The sequence below is a fragment of the Sorex araneus genome, chromosome X (assembly GCF_027595985.1).
Source record: "Sorex araneus isolate mSorAra2 chromosome X, mSorAra2.pri, whole genome shotgun sequence".
In the NCBI taxonomy this organism is placed as follows: domain Eukaryota; kingdom Metazoa; phylum Chordata; class Mammalia; order Eulipotyphla; family Soricidae; genus Sorex; species Sorex araneus.
The window spans coordinates 157,971,254-157,991,710 of record NC_073313.1 but is presented as its reverse complement, the minus strand read 5'-3'; the positions used below and the strand labels follow the sequence as shown (position 1 = coordinate 157,991,710).

General features: G+C 59.2%; 1 protein-coding gene across 2 annotated transcripts in view; it reads left to right on the top strand.

The window, feature by feature from the left end:
• The window catches only part of HDLBP (high density lipoprotein binding protein), a 43,422-nt gene that overhangs the window by 18,053 nt on the left and 4,912 nt on the right, over nt 1–20,457 (top strand). Inside the window, exons 1-17 of one of the 2 annotated variants that reach the window (XM_055119754.1) lie at nt 8,509–8,659; nt 9,953–10,016; nt 10,351–10,463; nt 11,245–11,402; nt 12,279–12,494; nt 15,058–15,264; nt 15,338–15,553; nt 15,725–15,931; nt 16,009–16,116; nt 16,674–16,778; nt 16,868–16,946; nt 17,555–17,694; nt 18,075–18,179; nt 18,264–18,377; nt 18,482–18,568; nt 18,647–18,778; nt 19,556–19,774. In XM_055119754.1, the coding sequence (XP_054975729.1) occupies nt 10,388–10,463; nt 11,245–11,402; nt 12,279–12,494; nt 15,058–15,264; nt 15,338–15,553; nt 15,725–15,931; nt 16,009–16,116; nt 16,674–16,778; nt 16,868–16,946; nt 17,555–17,694; nt 18,075–18,179; nt 18,264–18,377; nt 18,482–18,568; nt 18,647–18,778; nt 19,556–19,774 (2,169 nt within the window). In that variant the 5' untranslated portion in view covers nt 8,509–8,659; nt 9,953–10,016; nt 10,351–10,387. Of the gene's footprint in view, nt 1–8,508; nt 8,660–9,952; nt 10,017–10,350; nt 10,464–11,244; nt 11,403–12,278; nt 12,495–15,057; nt 15,265–15,337; nt 15,554–15,724; nt 15,932–16,008; nt 16,117–16,673; nt 16,779–16,867; nt 16,947–17,554; nt 17,695–18,074; nt 18,180–18,263; nt 18,378–18,481; nt 18,569–18,646; nt 18,779–19,555; nt 19,775–20,457 lie in introns of those variants that run through there. The other variant, XM_055119753.1, reaches the window with a different exon arrangement.

The following is a 20,457-nucleotide window of genomic DNA, read 5'->3' as shown; positions in this document are numbered from 1 at the left end:
CCAACTGGGGCTCGATCCCGGCATCCCATATGGTCCCCCAAGTACTGCCAGGAGTAACCCCTGAAAATTGCTGGGTGTGACCCAATAAGCCAAAAAATTGAAGGAAAAAAGAAAAAACAGAGTAAGGCCGAGGTTCTGCCTTGTGTGGCTCCTCCAGGGGAAGGTGCTTGGCCCGAGCGGCGGTGCAGGGCGTCGGGCACTGGCCTTGGATGCACTGACCTGGGTTCCCTCCCTGCCGCCCCTGATGACCCGTTAAGTACTGCCAGGAGTGATTCCTGAGTGCAGAGCCAGGAGTAACCCTGAGTATCACCAAAACAGAAACAAACGACGACAAATCAGATGGCAGGTGCTGTGCTGACAGGTCACTCTCAGGGGCAGCCCCTGGGCACGCCCTGCTGTGTTCTCAAACCAGCCTCTGCTCACACCCTTTCGCCCCCACTGTGTGGAGACGGTCCGCCACACTCCACCCACATCTGTCCTCACCAGCTGGGACCGTCGGGTCCACATCCCACCTCCACCACCGCACAGTCCCGCCCAGAGCAGCCCCTTTTCTTGCTCGCTCCTCTCTCACTCTGACTCAGGACTGAGACCTGGGGTTCGAAGTGGGTCAGCTCACTTGGTTTTGCCCAGTTTCTCCTCTGTTTCGTGAGATAGGGTGACGGCACAGTGTTTGTTTTTCGGGGCCACCCCTGGTGGTGCTCTGGGCTTTCTCCTGGCTCTGCTCAGGGATCAAACCTGAGTTGAATGCAAGCAAGGCAAACGCCCTCCCTGCTACACTAATGCTCTGGCCTGCACCCCTTTTCTCAAAATCTAGTTTTGACCTTTTCGCTTTTCTCTCTGAATTCATTGCAGGTGTCGTGGTTTTGTGTGTAGGCCGTTCCAGCGCCATCCCCCACACCACGGTCAGCTTCCCTCTGCCAGGGGTCTCAGCCCCTACCCCAAGATCAAGATCTGAATTCAAATTCTTTGATTGAGAATTTAATACACAAAGCATTAAAATGTATGATTCCTCAAGATTGTAAAAATGTTTTTTCACGTAGCTTTTTTTTTTCTTTAGCAATCCATCTCTATTAAGATTTTCAGGGGTTGGAGCAATAGTACAGCGGGGAGGGCATTTGCCTGGCACACGGCCAGCCTAGCTTATATCCGGGCATCCCATATGGTCCCCCTAGCACTGCCAGGGTGATTCCTGAGTGCAGAGCCATTGCTGAGTATGACGCCCCCCCAAAAAAAAAAACAAAAAATAAGGCTTTCAGCATGGTAAATGCTATTATTAGTCTCTACACCTCTACACTCATTTTCTTCTATTAATTTCAGATGATGTGAGTACAAGTCAGCCTCTGCCCTAACTGTTGGGAAGGTAGGGTCTGAAGTTCAGCCAGTCGTCTGGGGCTGCATCTATAGTCAGATCCAGAAAGATCACAGCACCTCTCTTTCACCTGCACCCTGGCCCCGTGCCCCGCCCCCAACCAGGTCATTGCCCCTTTGCCGAACCAACAAATCTGAGTTCTTCCAAGTGGCTGAGAAATGGGAATCTTGCCTTCTCTTGTACAGCTTCAGTGGAGGTTTCCCACATTCCCGTTTGACTTTGTGCTTTGCAGCTTTTATATCCATGCCCCCTGCCCCGCCCTCCACCTTCTTTCAGGGACTGGTAGAAGTTTGGGGGCCACACTGTGGCTTCTTTCAGAGGAGGTGCAGTTCCACCCTGGCCTGCGTTGTTACACATGAGAAGTGTGTAGGGACTGATGTGACATTTTTTTCCCCTTGTGGCTATTACTAAGGACTTCTCTTTGGTTATTATTTCTGCCTTGGTTTGAAAAATCCAATCTATAGAACTTTGCTGTTTATGAGCAATATGATGTATTGTATCTGGCCAGAACAAGCCAGAGGAGGGACTGGGTCGGCAGCACGGTGTGTGGGGGAGCCTGGGCTCACTCGCCCATCCGCCGGGCTCAGAGCTGCTTGATGAGTGTCAGGCAACACAGAAGAGCATTTTGTTTAGCCTGACCTGGAATCTCGCCCCTCCGCATGTTATAGGTATAAACTTAATGCAGTTTTTATTGTTGCTGTTCCTGCTTTTTTAGGCTTGATGACCACACCTGGTGATGCTCAGGGTTTACTCCTGACTCTGCTCAGGGAATCGAACCCAGGTCAGCTGCCTGCACCCTGCTGGCCCCAAAACAAATGCAGTTGTTTTATATTGTGTTTTTTGTACCAAGTCTTCAGAAATCCAGTGGTTTGTAGCATGCATTAACTCAAACCAAGTACATGTCAGCAGTCAGCTGTGTCCTGGGTGCCGGCCAGTGTAGCTCTGAAGTGTGAGTTCAGCGAGCGTAGACATGCGGACAAGCGCATTTGGTGACTGAGAACTGTGCCCTGGCTGGCCCACGGCAACAGACAGATGAAGGATGGGGGATGGGGGAACGGAGAAATGGCCCCAGGCTAGTTGGTCATCAGGGACCATTTATTTCTCTCTCTTCTTCTCTTCCTGCTTCTCTCTTACAGTGCAGTTATTTCTTCCCCAGCATCGTTAGATCTCTTCACCTTTACATGTCATTATTTTCTTTCCTATTTACAGCGTTATTTTCTTTCTCCTATTACGATGTCATTTCCTTCCTCTTCCCCTGCCCAGCGTAGTAATCCATTTAAACAACCACAGTAAATTTACTTCTTACTAATATTTCTAGCCATTTTGTATGAACATAGTAAGAGATTTCTTAAGCTTAAAGATTGCCTCTCCTGAGGACATCTCACAATACATTCCAGACCACAGTCCTCAGGCCAGGTCAGTCTTTCCTAAACCCAGCAGGGTCCTTATTCAGTCACTTCTTTTTGGGTCATGACAGAGTTCGTCCCTTTCCGATGTCAGGGTAGCTTACCGCTTGGCCTGGGTCCATCCTGTGCCTCACTGGGACCCTCCTTTTGGGGGTGTTAGGAAGTTCCTGCATCCATACAAAAAGGACATTGCTAAATAAATCATGCAAATGACAGGACAGAGAAAAGCAATATAGGATCATTAGTGCCTGATGGAATTGGGTGTGCCTCAGGGGCACTGTTGTGGGAGTAGCTCAATAAACCTCAGGTCCCTGTGGGAGGAGCGAGGACACCCGATGTTACGCTGGCCGTCATCTCTGAAGGTGCAGGGCCTTCCCCACAGAGCATTCATCCAGCACTTTCAGAACAAAGTTCCAAGGTATATCTGACATTCTTGAATTGGGTGCTGAAGAAATGTTTTTCTTGGGGCCGGGTGATAGTATTTCGGGCCAGGCACTTAACATGGCTGCCCCAAGTTCGATCCCCATCTCTTCCCCTGAGCACCTGTGGGAGTGATTCCTGAGTGCAGTGAGGAGTGACTTCTCTGGGCATTGCCAGCTGTGGCCCAGAAACAAAAAAGAAAGAAAGATTATTCTATTCTTGGTTGGAGCCATAGTACCGCAGGTTGGTAAGCTGCCTTGCACCTGGCCGACCCAATCAATCCTCAGCAGCCCGTAGAGTTCCCTGAGTGCAGAGCCAGGAGTAAGCCCTGCGCACCGCAGGGTGTGGCACCCACACCAAGTTATTCTTAACTCACCTCTATCAGGATAAGCTATTATGCCCATAGTTCTAATATCGTTGTAATAGAATGTCTTAGGAAGTGAAAGTAAATGCTAATGTATCCAAATAATGTATCTTTTATAGGGCAGATTATAATCTCTGATTTTAACAATTCACAAAGGTACTGGAAACGTCGGGGTTGGGGCTCCCCTCGTAGCCACAGTGACCCACTAGGACAGTGTCCGGGTGAGTGTCTGGGCCTGTGTCTTGTGGTCTTCACAGAGCAGCTCTCGCCGTGGGTGCCAGAACAACTTGGCCAGAATGTGGGTCATTTCCAAGCTCTGAGCCAAGAGCGCGTGAATCTGGTCAGTTAAGTGTCCGTGAAGAAACTTCAGAGTTACCTTCCTGTCACTTCCTGAAAGACGTGATCGGCTGAGGACCGTGACCCTCCTGCCTGTCCCCGAACTGAGCTCCCCCTGGCCTGGGCAGTGATGGGCTTGGCCCTGAGAAAGCTGCAGGGAGGACTCCGGTGGGTGCTGCAGGCTGGCTCTGATCTGCTCAGTGCCAGAATTGGCTGTAAAGGTCTCTAAACGGACCCCCTGGTGCCTGGTAGTCAAGCAGGAACAACCCATTCGGAACGGGAGTCACTCATTAGGTGGGAAGGACGCGGCACCTTTCCTTGTAGGCACCTTCCCTGTGGGGCCTGAGGGTGGGCTGGTGCTTGGGCGAGTGGTCCCAGGACCTCCAGCGGGGGGCGGCAGGGTGGCCCAGGTGGTACTGGCGATGGAAGTGGAGTCTGCTGCGCGCAGGCCTCCCTGTCCTCCAGCTCCCAGACATCCTGAGCCGACCACCACTCAGAACGGGACACAGATGCAGACTCGTCATTCCCTCTTGCCGCCCTGTGCCCGGGCATGGGCATTGAGTGCTGCTGTCTGGCTGCAGCTGCGAGATGCCCGATCCTTCCTGGCTGCCCTCCCTAGGTGGTGCCCACAGTGCCTGCTACTGGCAGTGCTTCGGGGTCTCTCCAACCCCTGCACGGTGCCCTCCTGGCTTCCTTGAGGGGACAGTGATGACCGAACCTACTGATGTACTGGGTCCTGTGTGAGTCCAGTGAGAGGCCCTCTCAGTGGGGTGCGTGCAGCCGGGGCCAGGGCCCTGCTGTGCACGGTCCTGCCAGAAGCGTGGTGACTTTCTTCCTGTGGCCATTGCCGCAAGTGGCGCTGGGAAGGGCCCTGCAGTTGGCATGTGCACGTGCAGTGCCAGTAGGGCTCGTAGGAAGTCTGGACGTGAAATGCATTTATGTATGCTCCTTTTTTGGGACTTGATGTACGTTGCATTGAGTTTTCTTTCTGTTCTTAATTATGGGAGAATCACAGTCTTTGATTAACTGGTATTAGTGGACATAGCACTTTTCCACTTTTTTTTTCTGTATTTTGATAGGATTTTATAATATTTTTCCATAAATCTTATTCCAGTGGGCTGATGTTTTGTCTTGTTTAATCTCTTTGGGATCAGTTACTAGACTTTGTGACCTGTTCTTTTTTGTTTGTTTGTTATGTTTTCTTTTTGGGTCCCACCCAGCAATATGCACAGGGATCATTCCTGGCTCTGTACTCAGGAATTACCCCCCAGCATTGCTCAGGGGACCATATGGGATGCTGGGAATCGAACCTGGATTGGCGAGTGCAAGGCAAACACCCTACCCACTGTGCCATCACTCCAGTCCCGACTTTGTGACCTATTGGCACATCTGGATGACCTGTTGACCTCCTGGCTTCTGGGGAGGGGGGTAGTATTGGCCGGGTGTGGTGTCTCGAGATCCTCCTGGCTCCTGTGAGTAGGCGGGTGTGTTGGGCCGTTGTGCGTAGGTGCTCCTGTGGGTGGGTGGGTATGTTTTCTTTTTCTTTTTTTTTTTTTTTTGGGTGGGTATGTTTTCTGCGCACAATTCTGTTGTTTCCAGAATTTGGGACCTTTCCTTTTGAGACTCTTTGGGAAGTCCGGGATGCTGTAGGGCAGAGCAACAACCTTGAGCAGTGCAGGTGTGTCCCAAGCACCACATCACATCCCCAGTACAGTGAGGATGTGGTCGTCACAGCCGTTGAGGCGCCTGAGGGGAGGGTCTGCACTGCAGGCTCCATCCCCACCCTGAGCACACCTTTCGCAGGTGTCACCATCTAGGTGAGGAAGGTCCTTATCTCAGAGTTTTATCAGGAATGAGGAAGTTATATCTAATTATTTGAGTATTTTGGTTTTTTTTTTTGTTTCTTTTGTTTTTTTTTTTTTTTTTCTTTTGCTTTTTGGGTCACACCCAGCGATGCTCAGGGGTTACTCCTGGCTTTGCACTCAGGAATTACTCCTGGCGGTGCTTGGGGGACCATATGGGATGCCGAGGATCGAACCCGGGTCGGCCGAGTGCAAGGCAAACGCCCTACCCGCTGTGCTATCGCTCCGGCCCCTTATTTGAGTATTTTAATAGCACTGTCGTCTGTTGTTCATCGATTTGCTCGAGCTGGCACCAATAACATCACCGTTATAAGACTTACTGTTACTATTTTTGACATCATATAAGCCACGGGGAGCTTGCTAGGCTCTGTTGTGCAGGTGGGATACTCTTGGTAGCTTGCCGGGCTCTCCGAGAGGAACAGAGTAATCGAACTCTGGTTGGCCGTGTACGAGGCAAATGCTGTGCTATCACTCCAGTATTTATTTTTGCCCCATTGCATTGGAATAAATTTAACTTATTGTTGCACATTATTTAGTTAAGACTCAGTCTGCTAGATTTTCTTAGACGTTTGCTTTTGAGAACCTAAGTGAACACACACTTCCAAGTCTCTGTCAGGGCCCACTAAAGTCCCCTGATGGTTTGGGTCAGTAAATGCTTTCTCGGCAATTCCTTCCAGGGTCCTTGAACCCACCTTTGGTTTAACCTTTGAAGATCAGAGACCCATTTGGTTAACACATTGTTGTGAACTAAAATTAATATCTAGCCTCAAGTGGTATGATCTTCAAGTGTTCGACCAGCTCCTGCCTCCTTCCTGAGGTCAGCCTGGTTCTGCTCACCAGGGCTCTAGGCAGATCTCAGTCCTGGCTCTCCTGAGCGGGTTCTTCCCAAGACTCGGGGCTCTGGCTGAGTCCTGTCTAGAGCCAGTCTCTCCCCTCCTTCCTGCACCTCCTCCACTGGTGTTTCCGTGTTGGACTTAGGAAAATTCTGCTTGTGGGGTGAGGAGGAGATTGTTGTATACGAACGTCTGTTCTCCCACGTCTGTTCTCCCGTATCTTTATCTAGCGCTCACGTGGTATGTTGTTACTGTACACATTGGAGAATGCTTCTGTATTGTTTGTTTCTTTGTATCTTATCTGAACCCCTATTAGACATAGGTTGGACTTCTCTGATGCCAAACTTTGACTACTTTAGTGCCATCTTTTGTCTCTAGCTCCTTTTTTGGTTTTGTTTTGAGGTCACACTGATCACTCCTGGCTTTATAGTCAGGGATGGAAGCAGGGTGGGCTGCAAGCCCCTTACTCCCATACTAACTCTCAGGCCCAGGAGGATTATTTTCTAAAAGTCGGCAGCTAGTAAAGCCCTTAGGCTCTTGCTTTGTACACAGCCAGCCCGTTCAATACCCGGCTCCCATAGGTTCCGTGAGCACTGCCAGGAGTGACCCCCAAAGTATTGCCTGGTGTGATCCGAAAACCAAAAAGGTTGAAAGGAGCTAGATTTTGAGCTGTTGTAGGCTCTGGGCTTCAGGCTCTGCCTTCTCTGCTGCATCAGGCTGTGGGTGCTGGGGGGGGGTGGGCTGTGAGCTTTCTCCCGTCCCCACCCCACAGGCCTTCGTTCTCCTGAGGGCTAGGCTTTGAGGCGCCTGGTGTTAGGGGTAGGGACTTGTTAGGCTTGGACTCGGGCAGGAGTGCTCGGGCGCCCCTGGTGCGAGCGAGCCACTCCTGTAGAGTGTGCGAGCCGGGAGCCAAGCAAACCTCCACAGACCCCAAGACCCAGAGCCGCCACCCCCGCGGGGAGGGCAGGCACAGCATGGCGGCAGACCCCTCCTGCACAGCACTGCTGCTGCCCTTCCTCAGCCCAGCCAAGCCCAGGCTTCTGGCATGTTCTGTGCATGCGGAGTGTGCTGCCAAAAAGTGTGTCTGGCCATGGCTACACTCGCAACTTTCTGTGCACACTCTGAGTGTGGCACCAGAACCTAAGTTGGTGCTCGCACCCCTTCCAACACACACACACACACACACACACACACGCGCGCGCGCGCGCGCGGGCACATATGCAGCCTCCCTCCTGTAGGTGCCTGCCCTGGCAGAGGCCACTGTGCCGGCCCACGTCCCACTCGGCTCCCTGGGGGAGGGCGGGCCGGGGAGAGGCGTATGGCGCCGGGTCCCAGGGTGGCCCCGCTGGCCGGCGGGGCGGGACCCCTGTCCGGGCCAGGCGGGCCAGGCACGGTGGCGCGGGGCGGGCGGGCCAGGCCTGACGTGTCTCTGCGGGATTGGAGCCGCCGCCCTGTAAAGCCGCGGGCCGGCTCCAGGCCCCCGGGCTCTGCAGACCGACGGACGGGAGGGAGGGACGCGGGGACGGACTCAGGACGCAACCGGGAGCCCCCGCGGGGTCGGCGGGGCGCAGGGTCGGTGAGCGTGGCCCCCTCCCCAGGGCCCAGAGTGTTCCTGTGCGTCGCGGCGGGTGCCCGCGCCACAAACTTTGGGGTCCCGCGGGCCGCGCCAAGGGGAGGGGAGGGGAGGGACCCTGCGGCCCGCGCCCGCCGGCGCCCCCTGCCCGGGTCCAAGCGGTGCCGCACGGGAAAGTGGGGCGGGAGGCGCGCGGCTCGGCCCCTTTAAGCCTGTCCCCGCCCGCGGCCGCGTGGCTGGTGGGAGGGCCGGGCCGTGCTGAGGTGGCATCTGCGAAAGTTCCTGCTGCGCCCTGCCTGCCGCCGCGGCCCACCGGCTCTCTCCGAGTTTGGCTCCTGCCCCCGGGCCGACCCGCGCTGCCGACTGCGGGAGGGGCTTTCTGGGAGGGCCGGCCGGGGGTCGTGGGCCCCAGCGTCCTGGGTGACTTGCGCCTCACTTCTGCGTAGGCAGTTGGCTGGGCCGCGCAGCGCACACTTCCTGGGGCAGCGGCCAGAGAGTAAGTCGGACTCGCTGCTAGGGAATGTGCTGTCGTGTGGGGGGGGGGGTGGCGGCTGGCAGAGGCGCCCTCGCCGGCCGTGCCGGGACCCCCGGTGGGGCAGCCTGGGCCCTGGGATGTGGCTGACCCAGCAGCACGACCTCCCTGCCGGTCGATTGAGGCTGAAGTTTGTCAGCGAGTCCAGACCAACCCGGGTCCCGTCCCTCGGGTCTCGCAGTCTGTCAGTTGGACCAAGGCTGGTGTGTGTGCGTCGCCACGAGGCAGGCAGACACCCCCCCCCCCCCGGTGGCACTGCTGGGTGGCAGGGTGGTCCTGCCAAGGCGGTCCTAAGAGCCTTAAAGTCCTTAAAGCTGGGCAGGCACAGGTACTTGGGCATTTACTCCCGGCCAGTCTGGAGTGGCAGGCCGCCCTCGGAGCTGGGAGCTGGAGGTCCACACGGCCTGCTGGGCACTGCGCCTGCCTCCCACCCAGCGCCTCTGGCTCCAGCGGCCCTCGGGGTTCAGTGGGAGGCGCAGGGGAGACTGGCTGGGCTGCTTCTGAAAGGTGAGCGCAGGCCTGGGGGTGGGGTCAGTGCTGACCGGAGGGGGAGGGGAGGCTGAGCTGGAAGGTGAGTGGCCTGGCTGTGCCAATGGTGGGGGCGGGTGGGGACGGCGCTGCTCCCTTTGTCGCTCTGAACCTTCAGGGTCAGAGTCTACTGCCGGCCACTGGGGAGAGGGTCTTGGGCGCCCCTGGCCCCCGGTCATGCTCCCTGTGTGAGCCCTCCTTTCTGGGTGGGTGATGGTGCTTGCTCAGATGGCCGGGACAGCCTGGCAGCCATGCTGCCCTGCAGTTCCCCGGGCAAGGGGCCCTCCCAGGGCCCTTGGTCCTCCCCTCACTGCCCTGCCGGGGAAGGCTCCTCCCAGCCCTGCGGTTTCGTGGCCTGATTGCTAAATCCCAGTGGATTAGAGGCCAGGAAGGTGTCACGGGCTGACAGCAGGAGCGAGGGAGCCACAGGGCACTCGGCGCTCCCAGCAGGACTCTGCTTCCCTAAAAGGCTTAGGAAGGCCCCTTGGCCCACATTCCCTCCTCGGACGGACGGAGCCTTTCTTCCTGCCTCTGGAGCAGAGTCGGGAAAGGCACTTAACCATGTGGCGGGAGCCAGCGGCTTCCCCGCGGCCCCTTGGATGCTCTGTCCCTTCGAGGGCTGGGCTGCTGAGCTCTCTGGGAACGTCCCCTCCTGGAGCCCTGGCTGGAGTCGGCAGCTTGTTTATGCTCACCTGCCCTCTTCTCATCAGCCCTCTCTCCCTCTCCCAGTAAAAGCTGGCGGCTGACAGAGGCGGCCTCAGGACGGACTTTCTGGCTACTGACCATTTTGCTGGTGAGTATCTGGCCCTCTGTGCAGTGGCCTCTGACCCCTCTCTCACACGCTAACCAGGCAGGGCTGGTCTCCTTCCCTCCGCTCTCTCTGGAGCCGCACTCCTTGGCCTGGCGCCCTCTGCAGCCGTGAGCCTTTGCAGGTGAGGGGCCTTGAAGCCATTGTCAGACGCCACCCTCCACCTACGAGGGGCCTGCCGTACAGGGGGTCCCTGGGGGCGACCCGTCCAGAGACCTTGTCTGTGCAGGGACAGAGGAAGAGAAGGTGCCGTTCCTTAGTACAGACGTGGAGGCCACTGCTGACACCCCTCTCTGCTCCCTGTCCTCCGCTCCCACAGTGGCTCACCCGGATTACGCGCAGGCTCAGGATCAACCATGAGCTCCGTTGCAGTCCTGACGCAAGAGAGCTTTGCTGAACACCGAAGTGGACTGGTTCCACAGCAGATCAGAGGTGACGCTTCCTCCCCGTGCCCTGCCTTTGTAAGGCCCCACGAGTGTGCCCGTGTTTGTGTACTCGGGGTGAAGCAGGCCACATCTACAGTATGTCAGTGGGGGCTGAGCAGTAGCACAGCGGGGAGCCATTTCCCTTGCTCACGGCTGACCTGGGGTTCAAGCCAAGAGGTATACTTGAGTACAGAGCCAGGAGGAATCCCTGGGCACCACCGGGGTGGCCCCAAAACAAACGAAGTCAGCAGTGGGACTGGGAAACTCTCGGTCCCCGGGCCCACCTGGAGAGACTGGCCAAGCCCCGCTCTCCCCAGGGCCTGGTAGGTGTGTCTGTGCCGTAGAAGTGGCTTTGAGCGTTGGTTCTCACCTGAGGCCCTTGGTCTGTGTCTAGTTTTTATGAACGCCCAAGAGTAGCTGTGCCAGGCTGACACGTGTCTTCCTTGTGACTGGGTCCTAGTTCCAAGTCTGGATCAACACGAGGTCCCAGCTGTGCTCCTGGTGCGGCATCTGTGGGAGGGGGGGAGGGCTGGGCCTCTCCCCTCTCCTGCTCGCATAGGTCTGCTGGCCGTGGCCCGAGTGGGCTGAGGTTCTGGGGGCCGAGGGCCTGAGTTCCTCTGGCTCTGACATGGCAGTGCGCTGGTATGTTGCTGCTGCTGGGCCTGCGGAGGCCTGTGGCATCACTCTGTCCGAGCCTGTGCCCACACGGCCTGGAGCAGGTAGCCCCGGGCCATCTGCTCCTGCTGGGGCAGGCCCCGGGCTCACTGTCTTCACCTTGGCCCCTGCAGTTGCCACTTTGAACTCGGAAGAGGAAAGCGACCCTCCAACCTACAAGGATGCCTTCCCTCCGCTCCCGGAGAAAGCTGCCTGCCTGGAGAGCACCCAGGAGCCGGCTGGTGCCTGGGGCAATAAGATCCGGCCCATCAAGGCTTCCGTCATCACCCAGGTGAGACCCCCGAGACGGAGCCACTGCCGGGAGGGTCTCGGGGTGTCTGGGACCAGGAGGCCCAGAGGGACTTGTTTTCCAGCCCTGTAGTCCTCTCTCCCCTGGATGGCCCGGGGTGGGCCCTGGCACCACAAAAACTAAGCAAAGCATGTCTGCTTCTTCCCTCGTCCCGCCAGCTGGAGGCAGGCAGGCTCACACGTATGCACTCATGTATGTACTCACACACATGCACACACATACACACATACTCACACATGCATACATGCACTCAGATGCACATACACTCACATATACACACATACACATGTCCTCTAACATGCACATATCCATTCACACATGCACTTATATCTCACACACACACACACACACACACAAATACCACATGGGTCAGGGTGCTCGTGGTTCCTGGTTGCCGGGACCCTGCAGGCCCCCTCTGAGGTCTCCCACCAGCTGCTGCTTGATCTGTCTGGTGGTTCTTCTGTTTCACCCTCCGCTCAGAGGAGGTCATCGGTCACCAGAGTGACCAGGGCTCTCAGCCTGTCCTTGTACCTAAACCCTCCTGACCTTTCACTCTCCTGGAAATGGTCCAGTAGACTGGCCCTCCCCCATGCCGCCCTCAAACAGCCCACCTCTCTGCGGGGCCACACAAGGCTCAGCACTCCTGGGCTTTTCTGGAGGGTTCCCTGGCCGCCCCCCGTCCAGTTACCTGGGCCCTCTGAGGCACGTGCTTGTGTGACTGCAGCAGCCTTGGAGCCTCTGCTGTGTCCACAAGGGACTGGCGGTGCTCCCCGTCTCCCTGTCCTCCCCTGCCCTGGCTGTGTCCGAGGGGCTGGTGGTGCTCCCTGCGTCACTGTGCCCTGGCCCTCACTCTGACAGGTGTTCCATGTGCCTCTGGAGGAGAGGAAGTACAAGGACATGAATCAGTTTGGAGAAGGGGAACAAGCCAAAATCTGCCTTGAGATCATGCAGAGGACGGGCGCTCACCTGGAGCTGTCTCTTGCCAAGGATCAGGGTCTCTCCATCATGGTCTCAGGGAAGCTGGACGCCGTCATGAAGGCCCGGAAGGACATCGTGGCCAGGCTGCAGACCCAGGTGGGTGTCCTGGGCTGGCTTCAGTCTCCACCGCCCAGGCAGCTTGCACGGTTCGGGGATCGGATGGCAGCCTGCCTCCAAGCTGCTCGATCAAAGCTCGAAGTGGGCGAGCCGAGTTCCAGCTTGGTCTCCCGCTGGGTGCCTCGGGCCTCGGTCAGCCCTGCCCGGGGGGAGACCCAGCGTGCTGCTGCCCTCACTGCACATCTCTCAGCCCCCGGCTGTGGCAGGTAAAGTTCGGGTTGTTTGCTTGCTTGACTGGTTTGGGGCAGGCACGCACAGGTGGAGCCCGGGCCCTGCGGGCTGAGCATTTTGTTCTGAGCCAGCTAGTTCCCTGATCTTTAGCACTTGGATAGCCATGTCTGGAATTTACTTGGGACCATTAGAAGAACTAGGTGAACTTACAAGTAATGCATTTTTGCATAAGTGACAGAACTTAAAAAGGCTCCTGAGGGTTGGAGAGATAGTACAGTGGGTAGGGCACTTGCCTTGCATGCAGCCAATCTGGGATCGATGCCTGACACTATATGTGGTTCCCTCAGTAATGCTGGGTGTGGCCCAAAAACAAGAACTCTGAGCTAACTGTTCACTGACCCTGAGCATGACCCTGCAGGAGGGGCTGTGGTGAGGGGCCCAGGTGGGACTCGTGAGGGCGGCAAAAGGTGCCCTGGGACCTGGTGTCTGTTGCTGTCTTGATGCCGGTGCCAGTGTGGCCAAGCCATGAATGGCACCTGCTGGCCCTGCTGTGTCATGGCCTCCCTGGAGAGTCTAGTGGTTTCTCCTGGGGGCCCCCTGGGCACCCTGCAAGCATCTGTCTATCCCTTGTGGGAGTCACTTGCCAGCGTCTTCTCTTCAGGCCAAATGTGGGCTTCCCTCTTGTCCTCTGGTTGGAGGGCCCTGGACCGGCACTGCTTCGGGCAGCCCTGCCCTTAGCAGGCCCAGGGCTGGCGTCCCTCTACGGACAGACCCCGGTCCCCTCAGATGGCTGACCCAGTGGGGTCAGCGATGTGCATCTGCACGCTGGGCTGTCTCGTGCTGCGCCTTACGTGGAATGGAGGCTGTTTGTCCCTGCCGGCAGGCCTCACACCCTCGAACCCTCTGGGACCCCTTGTCCGCCATTTGCGTCCTTGGTGCATCTCTGTTTGCCGCTGTGCCGTTGGTTTGTCAGTCCGAGTTGGACATTCAGAGTCGGTGAGAAAAGGCATCTTTGGTTATGGCAGGGTCGTGCCTGGTGGGGTCTAGGTCGTGTTTGGCCTGAGGACTGGGGCGTCCACAAGCACGTGGCTCCTGAGACGGAGCCGAGGTGGCTCCCTGCAGGCAAACACCTGCCTGCGGAGCTCAGGCCCAGCCTGCCCCTTCATTCGCCAGGCGGCCCCAGTGGGCGCTGACACCTCCGCTGGCTCCTGTGCCTTCGCCCACTTGCCCTGCTTGTAAAAAACAACTTCAGGGCCGGCGAGGCTGTCCAGGGGTAGGCGCTTGGCTCGTGGCTGGCCTTGACTCCTGTCCGGGTTCACGGTGCTCCTGCAGGAGAGTCTGCTGGTGCACGTGGCCTTTCCTTTCCCGCTGCACTCTGTGTCACAGTGACGCCCTGTCGTACGCCCCATAGTGGAGCTGAGGGTCCTCGGGCTGGCTGTGTGCCGGGCTCCATCTGCCCAGCCTCCTGCTTCCTGCAGCCAGTGCACGCTCTTGCCTCGTGGTTCGAGACAGGTGGGTGCTTGTGCCGATCACGTGCCTGCGGTGACTGCAGGTTTGAGTTTCTAAAAGTCCTGTTCTGAAAAGGGTCTTGGAGTCTTCTCCTTAGAGTTTGCAACAGGACAGGTGAAGTAAGTGGGTTTCCTAATTTGTACCTTTCTTTGTTTTGTTTTGGGGTCGTACCCAGCAGTGCACAGAGTGTACTCCTGGCTCTGTGCCCAGGGATTAGCCATGGCAGACTTGGGGACCCTGTGTGGTACAAGGGATCGAGCCCGGGTTGGCTGCATGCAAGGCAAGTGCCCTCCCCACTGTCCTTGGCTCCAGCCATGTCCTTTTTTCTTTTGAGATATGCCTCACCCGCCCCCAGTAAGTAAGCTGAGGGCTGTGCTGGGGTGCTGGCTGGGAAGTGGGGTCCTGCTGGCGTGGGCCTCTCTGCTGGGGCGCCACGCTCGTGCGCTGGCAGCTGCCTCCCACGTTGCTTTTGTGACCTCAGGAATTGCTTCACTTCTGGCGCTTTAATTCACTGATTGTAGGGCTTGGATCATTTTAATTTTCTTTCCTAGTTTGACTTGTCTCGTGGTTTAAATTGTAAGAAGGAAGCGGAGTTCAGGCTTGGACCAGGGTTCCTCCTGCCTGTCCCAGAAACATGCTCCAGTGACAGCCCACGTGCCGCCGGGGTGCCTGGGGTGGGCGGGCCTCAAGCTCCCTTATGACCCAAGGAGAAGGTGTTGGACAGTGACGTCTTGGACAGTGTCCCCGGCCAGGGCACACGCAGGGCGGGCATCCAGCGGCCGTGTTGCTCGAGGCTGGCAGGGGGGCCGAGGCGGAATGTCTCTGTGTGGCATTCTCACCGATGCTGCTGCTTCCGCCATAGGCTTCAGCCACCGTCGCCATTCCCAAAGAACACCACCGTTTCGTCATCGGCAAAAATGGGGAGAAACTGCAAGACTTGGAGCTAAAAACTGCAACCAAAATCCAGATCCCACGCCCAGACGATGCCAGTAACCAGATCCGGATCACTGGCACCAAGGAGGGCATCGACAAGGCCCGCCACGAGGTCCTGCTCATCTCTGCCGAGCAGGTGGGTCCCCAGCGCGCTGCCTCAGAGCCGGCCGCCCGACGGCCGCACTCTGCTCACAGGACCCTCTCCCCAGGACAAGCGTGCGGTGGAGCGGCTGGAGGTGGAGAAGGCCTTCCACCCCTTCATCGCGGGGCCCTACAACCGGCTTGTCGGGGAGATCATGCAGGAGACGGGCACACGCATCAACATCCCCCCGCCCGGCGTCAACCGCACCGAGATCGTCTTCACGGGCGAGAAGGAGCAGCTGGCGCAGGCTGTGGCGCGAATCAAGAAGATTTATGAGGAGAAGGTGGGGCGAAGGCGGGGCTAGTCTTGGGGAGCTGTGGTCACCTGGCTCGGTGGACAGGCCGGAAGCCCAGCCCAGAGTAGCAGCTTCTGGGACCCACAGCTGCCGCCTGGAACCCGGGCCTCCCCTTCCCCTCTGCCCTCTCCCACTTAGCCTTGCTGTGCTCCTTCTTAGAAAAAGAAAACCACGACCATCGCGGTGGAAGTGAAGAAATCGCAGCACAAGTACGTCATTGGGCCCAAGGGCAACTCCCTGCAGGAGATCCTGGAGAGGACGGGCGTGTCGGTGGAGATCCCACCCTCCGACAGTGCCTCCGAGACCGTCATCCTCCGGGGTGAGCCCGAGAAGCTGGGGCAGGCGCTGACCGAAGTCTATGCCAAGGTAACGTGTGTGCCGGTGGGCAGCCCGGGGCCAGGCAGGGCCAGGTCCGCACACCCAGCCCTGTGCCCCTTCCCTAGGCCAACAGTTTCACCGTCTCCTGCATCTCCGCCCCCGCCTGGCTTCACCGCTTCATCATTGGCAAGAAAGGGCAGAACCTGGCCAAAATCACTCAGCAGATGCCAAAGGTAGGTCCCGGGCAACGGTGAGCCTCGTGCCGGCATTGCCGCGTGTGTTGACCCTGGCGCCGCGCTGCAAGACTGGCTTGATTTTCAGATCTTACTTGCTAGTGAGACAGCTCCAAGTTCGCTAGGAAAGAGTAACGTGGGAGCTCGTGAGGTGCCCTGGGGCCGGAGAGAGTCCCGCCCTCGTTTCTGCCTGCGTCCTGCCAACCCAACACCCGTGTGCTTCCCTGCGCACAGCCAGGAGGCTGGGCTGCTGGCCTCGCTCTCAGGAAGAGCCTCACGGGTCACGCATGCGAACTTCAAAGAGCAGAGCATGTGCACGGGCTGTTGCGGGGGGCCTCTTGCTCGTGTGTCTCTGAGTGTGGAGAGTGTTCGTTCTCGGGAGCGCGATGCTCCTTGGGAAACAGATGGGGAGGAGCGGGTCCAGCACCCTGTCTTACGCTCCCCTGCCAGGCATGCCAGCTGGTCAGGGTGGTCAGCTGGGTGCCACACGGTCCAGTGCCGTGGAGCCAGGCCCCGAGCCCTCTGTCCCCAGCGTCGTATCCCCGGTGTCCTGGCAGGTCCACATCGAGTTCACCGAGGGCGAGGACAAGATCACGCTGGAGGGCCCCACCGAGGAAGTAAATGTGGCCCAGGAGCAGATCGAAGCCATGGTCAGAGATCTGGTGGGTGCCCGGGTGTCCAGGGGGGGACAGCTGCCCGCTCCCAGCTGCTGCCCACCTGGGCTCATGCCCACGACCTCCGCTCCTCGCAGGTCAGCCGGATGGACTATGTGGAGATCAGCATCGATCACAAGTTCCACAGACACCTCATTGGGAAGAGCGGCGCCAACAGTGAGTGGAACAGGGCGGGCGTGGGGGGCGTGTGCCTCTCTCCACTGCCCGGTGAGCGTCAGCTGGTGGCTCCCGTTGGCTTCTGTGGGGGGACTCGAGAATTCACGCCACACAGCTGCCCGTAGCCCAGCACGGGGCCGGGGCACTGGCTCCCTTGTGGGTTTGGGTTTGTTTTTGGCGAGTCTCGGGGATTCCTCCTGGCTCTGCACTGAGGACTCACTCCCAGCGGTGCTCAGGAGACCATGTGTGGCTGGGGGTCGAACCCAGGCTGACTGCGTGCCAGGCTAGCGCCCTCCCCGCTGTCTTTTCGCGTAGTCTCGTTGTTGGGGGCTGGCAGGGCCGCCACCCCACGCCGTGCTGGGCCGGGACGGGTGCCCACACGGCCGGGAGCAGAGCCAGCTGCAGGGGCAGCCTCCGGGCCGGCGCTCTGTCTCAGCCCGGTGCTGGCTGTTTTAAGGGGTCGCCCCGATGTGTGTCGCTCGCGTTTGTTAGACATGAGGGCAGCCCTTCCCAGGCGCAGCTCCAGCGAGGAGCCCCCGGGCTGGTCACGCTCCCTGCGCTGCGGGACGGCTGCCGGGGGCCGGGCCCTGAAAGGCAGCTCCTCTCAGTCAACAGAATCAAAGACCAGTATAAGGTGTCCGTGCGCATCCCCCCCGACAGCGAGAAGAGCAATCTGGTGCGCATCGAGGGCGACCCCCAGGGCGTGCAGCAGGCCAAGCGGGAGCTGCTGGAGCTGGCCTCGCGCATGGTAAGCGCGGGGGGGGGGGGGGCCGCGGGGGGGCAGGCGCCACGCTGCAGGCCCCGGGGTCTCTGCTCTCTGCCTGCCCAGAGCCACAGTCACTGGACACGCCTGCTTGGCAGCTCAGGGCCCGGCAGTTCACCCGGGGACAGTGCGGGGATGACCAGCCCCTCTCAGCCTGGGGCTGAGGCGAGGTGCAGTGCCCGTGTCAACCCTGTCTCGACCTCCCCGTTGGCCCTGGGGTGGTGGACAGTCCTGCCCGAGGCTCTGGGGCTGCTGAGGTTGCACAGCTGCTCTGGTCACGTTCCAGGGTCTGCAGAGCTCAGGCCAGTGTGGCCGCTGGCAGTGGGGGTGTCCCTCGGGGTAAGCGCCCGTGCTCGTCCCTCCAGGAGAACGAGCGCACCAAGGACCTGATCATCGAGCAGAGATTCCACCGCACCATCATCGGGCAGAAGGGCGAACGCATCCGAGAGATCCGAGACAAGTTCCCAGAGGTGGGTGCAGGCGGGGCTCTCGACTCCGCCGAGACCAGGAGTGGGGTCCGGCCCACGTCACGCCCGCCTCACGGTTCCTTCTAGGTCATCATCAACTTCCCAGACCCAGCACAGAAAAGTGACATAGTCCAGCTCAGGGGGCCCAAGAACGAGGTGGAGAAGTGCACCAAGTACATGCAGAAGATGGTGGCGGACCTGGTAGGAGTAGCGGGCGGTCCCGTGGGTGCTCCCGAGTCCCCGGGCGCCAGGGCTCCATGCTGGTGGGTGCCCTGCCCCGCTGACCCGGCCTTTTCCGTCCGAAGGTGGAGAACAGCTATTCCATCTCCGTCCCCATCTTCAAGCAGTTCCACAAGAACATCATTGGGAAGGGGGGCGCCAACATTAAGAAGGTGAGTGGGCGCGCCTTCCCACCTGGGCGGGAGGGCGGGGGTGGGGAGTCGGCCTTGCACTGCCCCTTTGGCTTCTAGATCCGTGAGGAGAGCAACACCAAGATCGACCTCCCGGCCGAGAACAGCAACTCGGAGACCATCGTCATCACGGGCAAGAGGGCCAACTGCGAGGCCGCCCGGAGCCGCATCCTGTCCATCCAGAAGGACCTGGTAACGTGACGCCGCTGGGCCGGAGCTTGACCGCAGGCTGTGTGGCTCTGCATCCCCCTCGGCTCCCCACAACCACCACCCCGTCCGGCCCCAGCCCGTCCACCCTGCCCCTCCAGACTGCAGACTCGCCCGCAGCGCCCGGCCCCCCTGGCGTGAGGTCGCTCGCCTGCTTCCTCACACTCCTGGATAGTGTCAGGAAATCAGCTTCTTTGGCTCTGACGTGACAACGTCAGTTGGCGCCTGACGCTGCTCAGAGCCTGTTTCTGGCTCCGTCGTCAGGGCCAAATATGGCGCCGGAACTGAACTGGGGCTGGTGCCGGCCCCGGCCCCTCAGTAGCGGGGTTTCCAGGGTGCTCGGGCTTGCTCTGAGCCTAGGGGCTGCTGTGTCACCACGCCCAGCCCCACCGCCTCCCCACTGTGCGAGTGTGGCCACTCATGGCCCTGCTGGCGTCTTCTGGAGACTGACGCTGCCTGAGCCCCACGTCCTCCGTGCCCGTCCCCGGGCCTCTGGCCTCCCTCTGTCCCCCTGAGCACGTCCTTCTGGGGAAGTGAGGGTCCGTGTGCTCGGCCGCCAGCAGGGGGCAGCCCCAGGCCTGCCTGGTCCTGCCAGGTGGCTCCGGGGCAGGGTCTGCAGGCCGCCTTGGGGCCTGTGTCCCCCAGGCCCCGTGGCCCTGGTGCTTTGTCCCGTTTCTTGGAGATGGGGTGACGGTTTCTGGGTGGGGTCCCGGCCGCAGGAGCCGGCCCGGTGCTCCACGAGCTGCTGCGGTGCTCCCACAGGCCAACATCGCCGAGCTGGAGGTGTCCATCCCCGCCCGGCTGCACAACTCCCTCATCGGCACCAAGGGCCGCCTCATCCGCTCCATCATGGAGGAGTGTGGTGGCGTCCACATCCACTTCCCCGTGGAGGGCTCCGGCAGCGACACAGTGGTCATCAGAGGCCCGGCCTCGGACGTGGAGAAGGCCAAGAAGCAGCTCCTGCACCTCGCGGAGGAGAAGGTGGGCCTTCCGGGGCAGACCCCCCCTCGCCCACGCCCGCACCCTTGCCGGCTGTGGGGGGTGTGGGTGCCGGCCTGCGGCCTCTCCAGGGCCTCCGCTGCGGTGGTGGCCCTCTGAAGGGCGCGTCTGAGGCCTGGCGTCGCGTGGCTGGTCCTGTTTCTGTTCGCGCGGGGTTTCTGTTCGCAGGCTGCTTGCCTTGCTGGCGGCTCGTCTGTGAGCTGCCGTGAGAAGTGCTCTCGCTCCTCCTGCCTGGTTGCTGGCGGGTCCGGAGAGCTGCTGCTCGTGCGTGCTGGCGGCGTGTGTGCTCTGGCCCTCGCGCGCTTGCTCCCAGGTGCTCGGTGCTGTCCACACCGCACCCAGGAGGACAGAACTGATGTCTTCTTTTTCCTTCTAATTTATTACGGCTTTTGTGTTTTTGGGTCACACCTGGTGATGTCCAGGGGTTACTCCTGGCTCTGCACTCAGGAAACCCCCTGGCGGTGCTCAGGGACCCTGTAGGATACCAGGGATTGAACCCAGGTCTTCCACATGCGAGACAAATCCCTCCCCGCTATGCTGTCGCTCTGCCCCCCCTTTTTTTTCTTATATGTATTTTTTCCTTTTTTTCCTTTTCTATTTGGAAGGGAGCATCCACATGTGACCTGATTCTTCTTTTCGGGCTTACCTGCCTGTGTGCAGTGCTG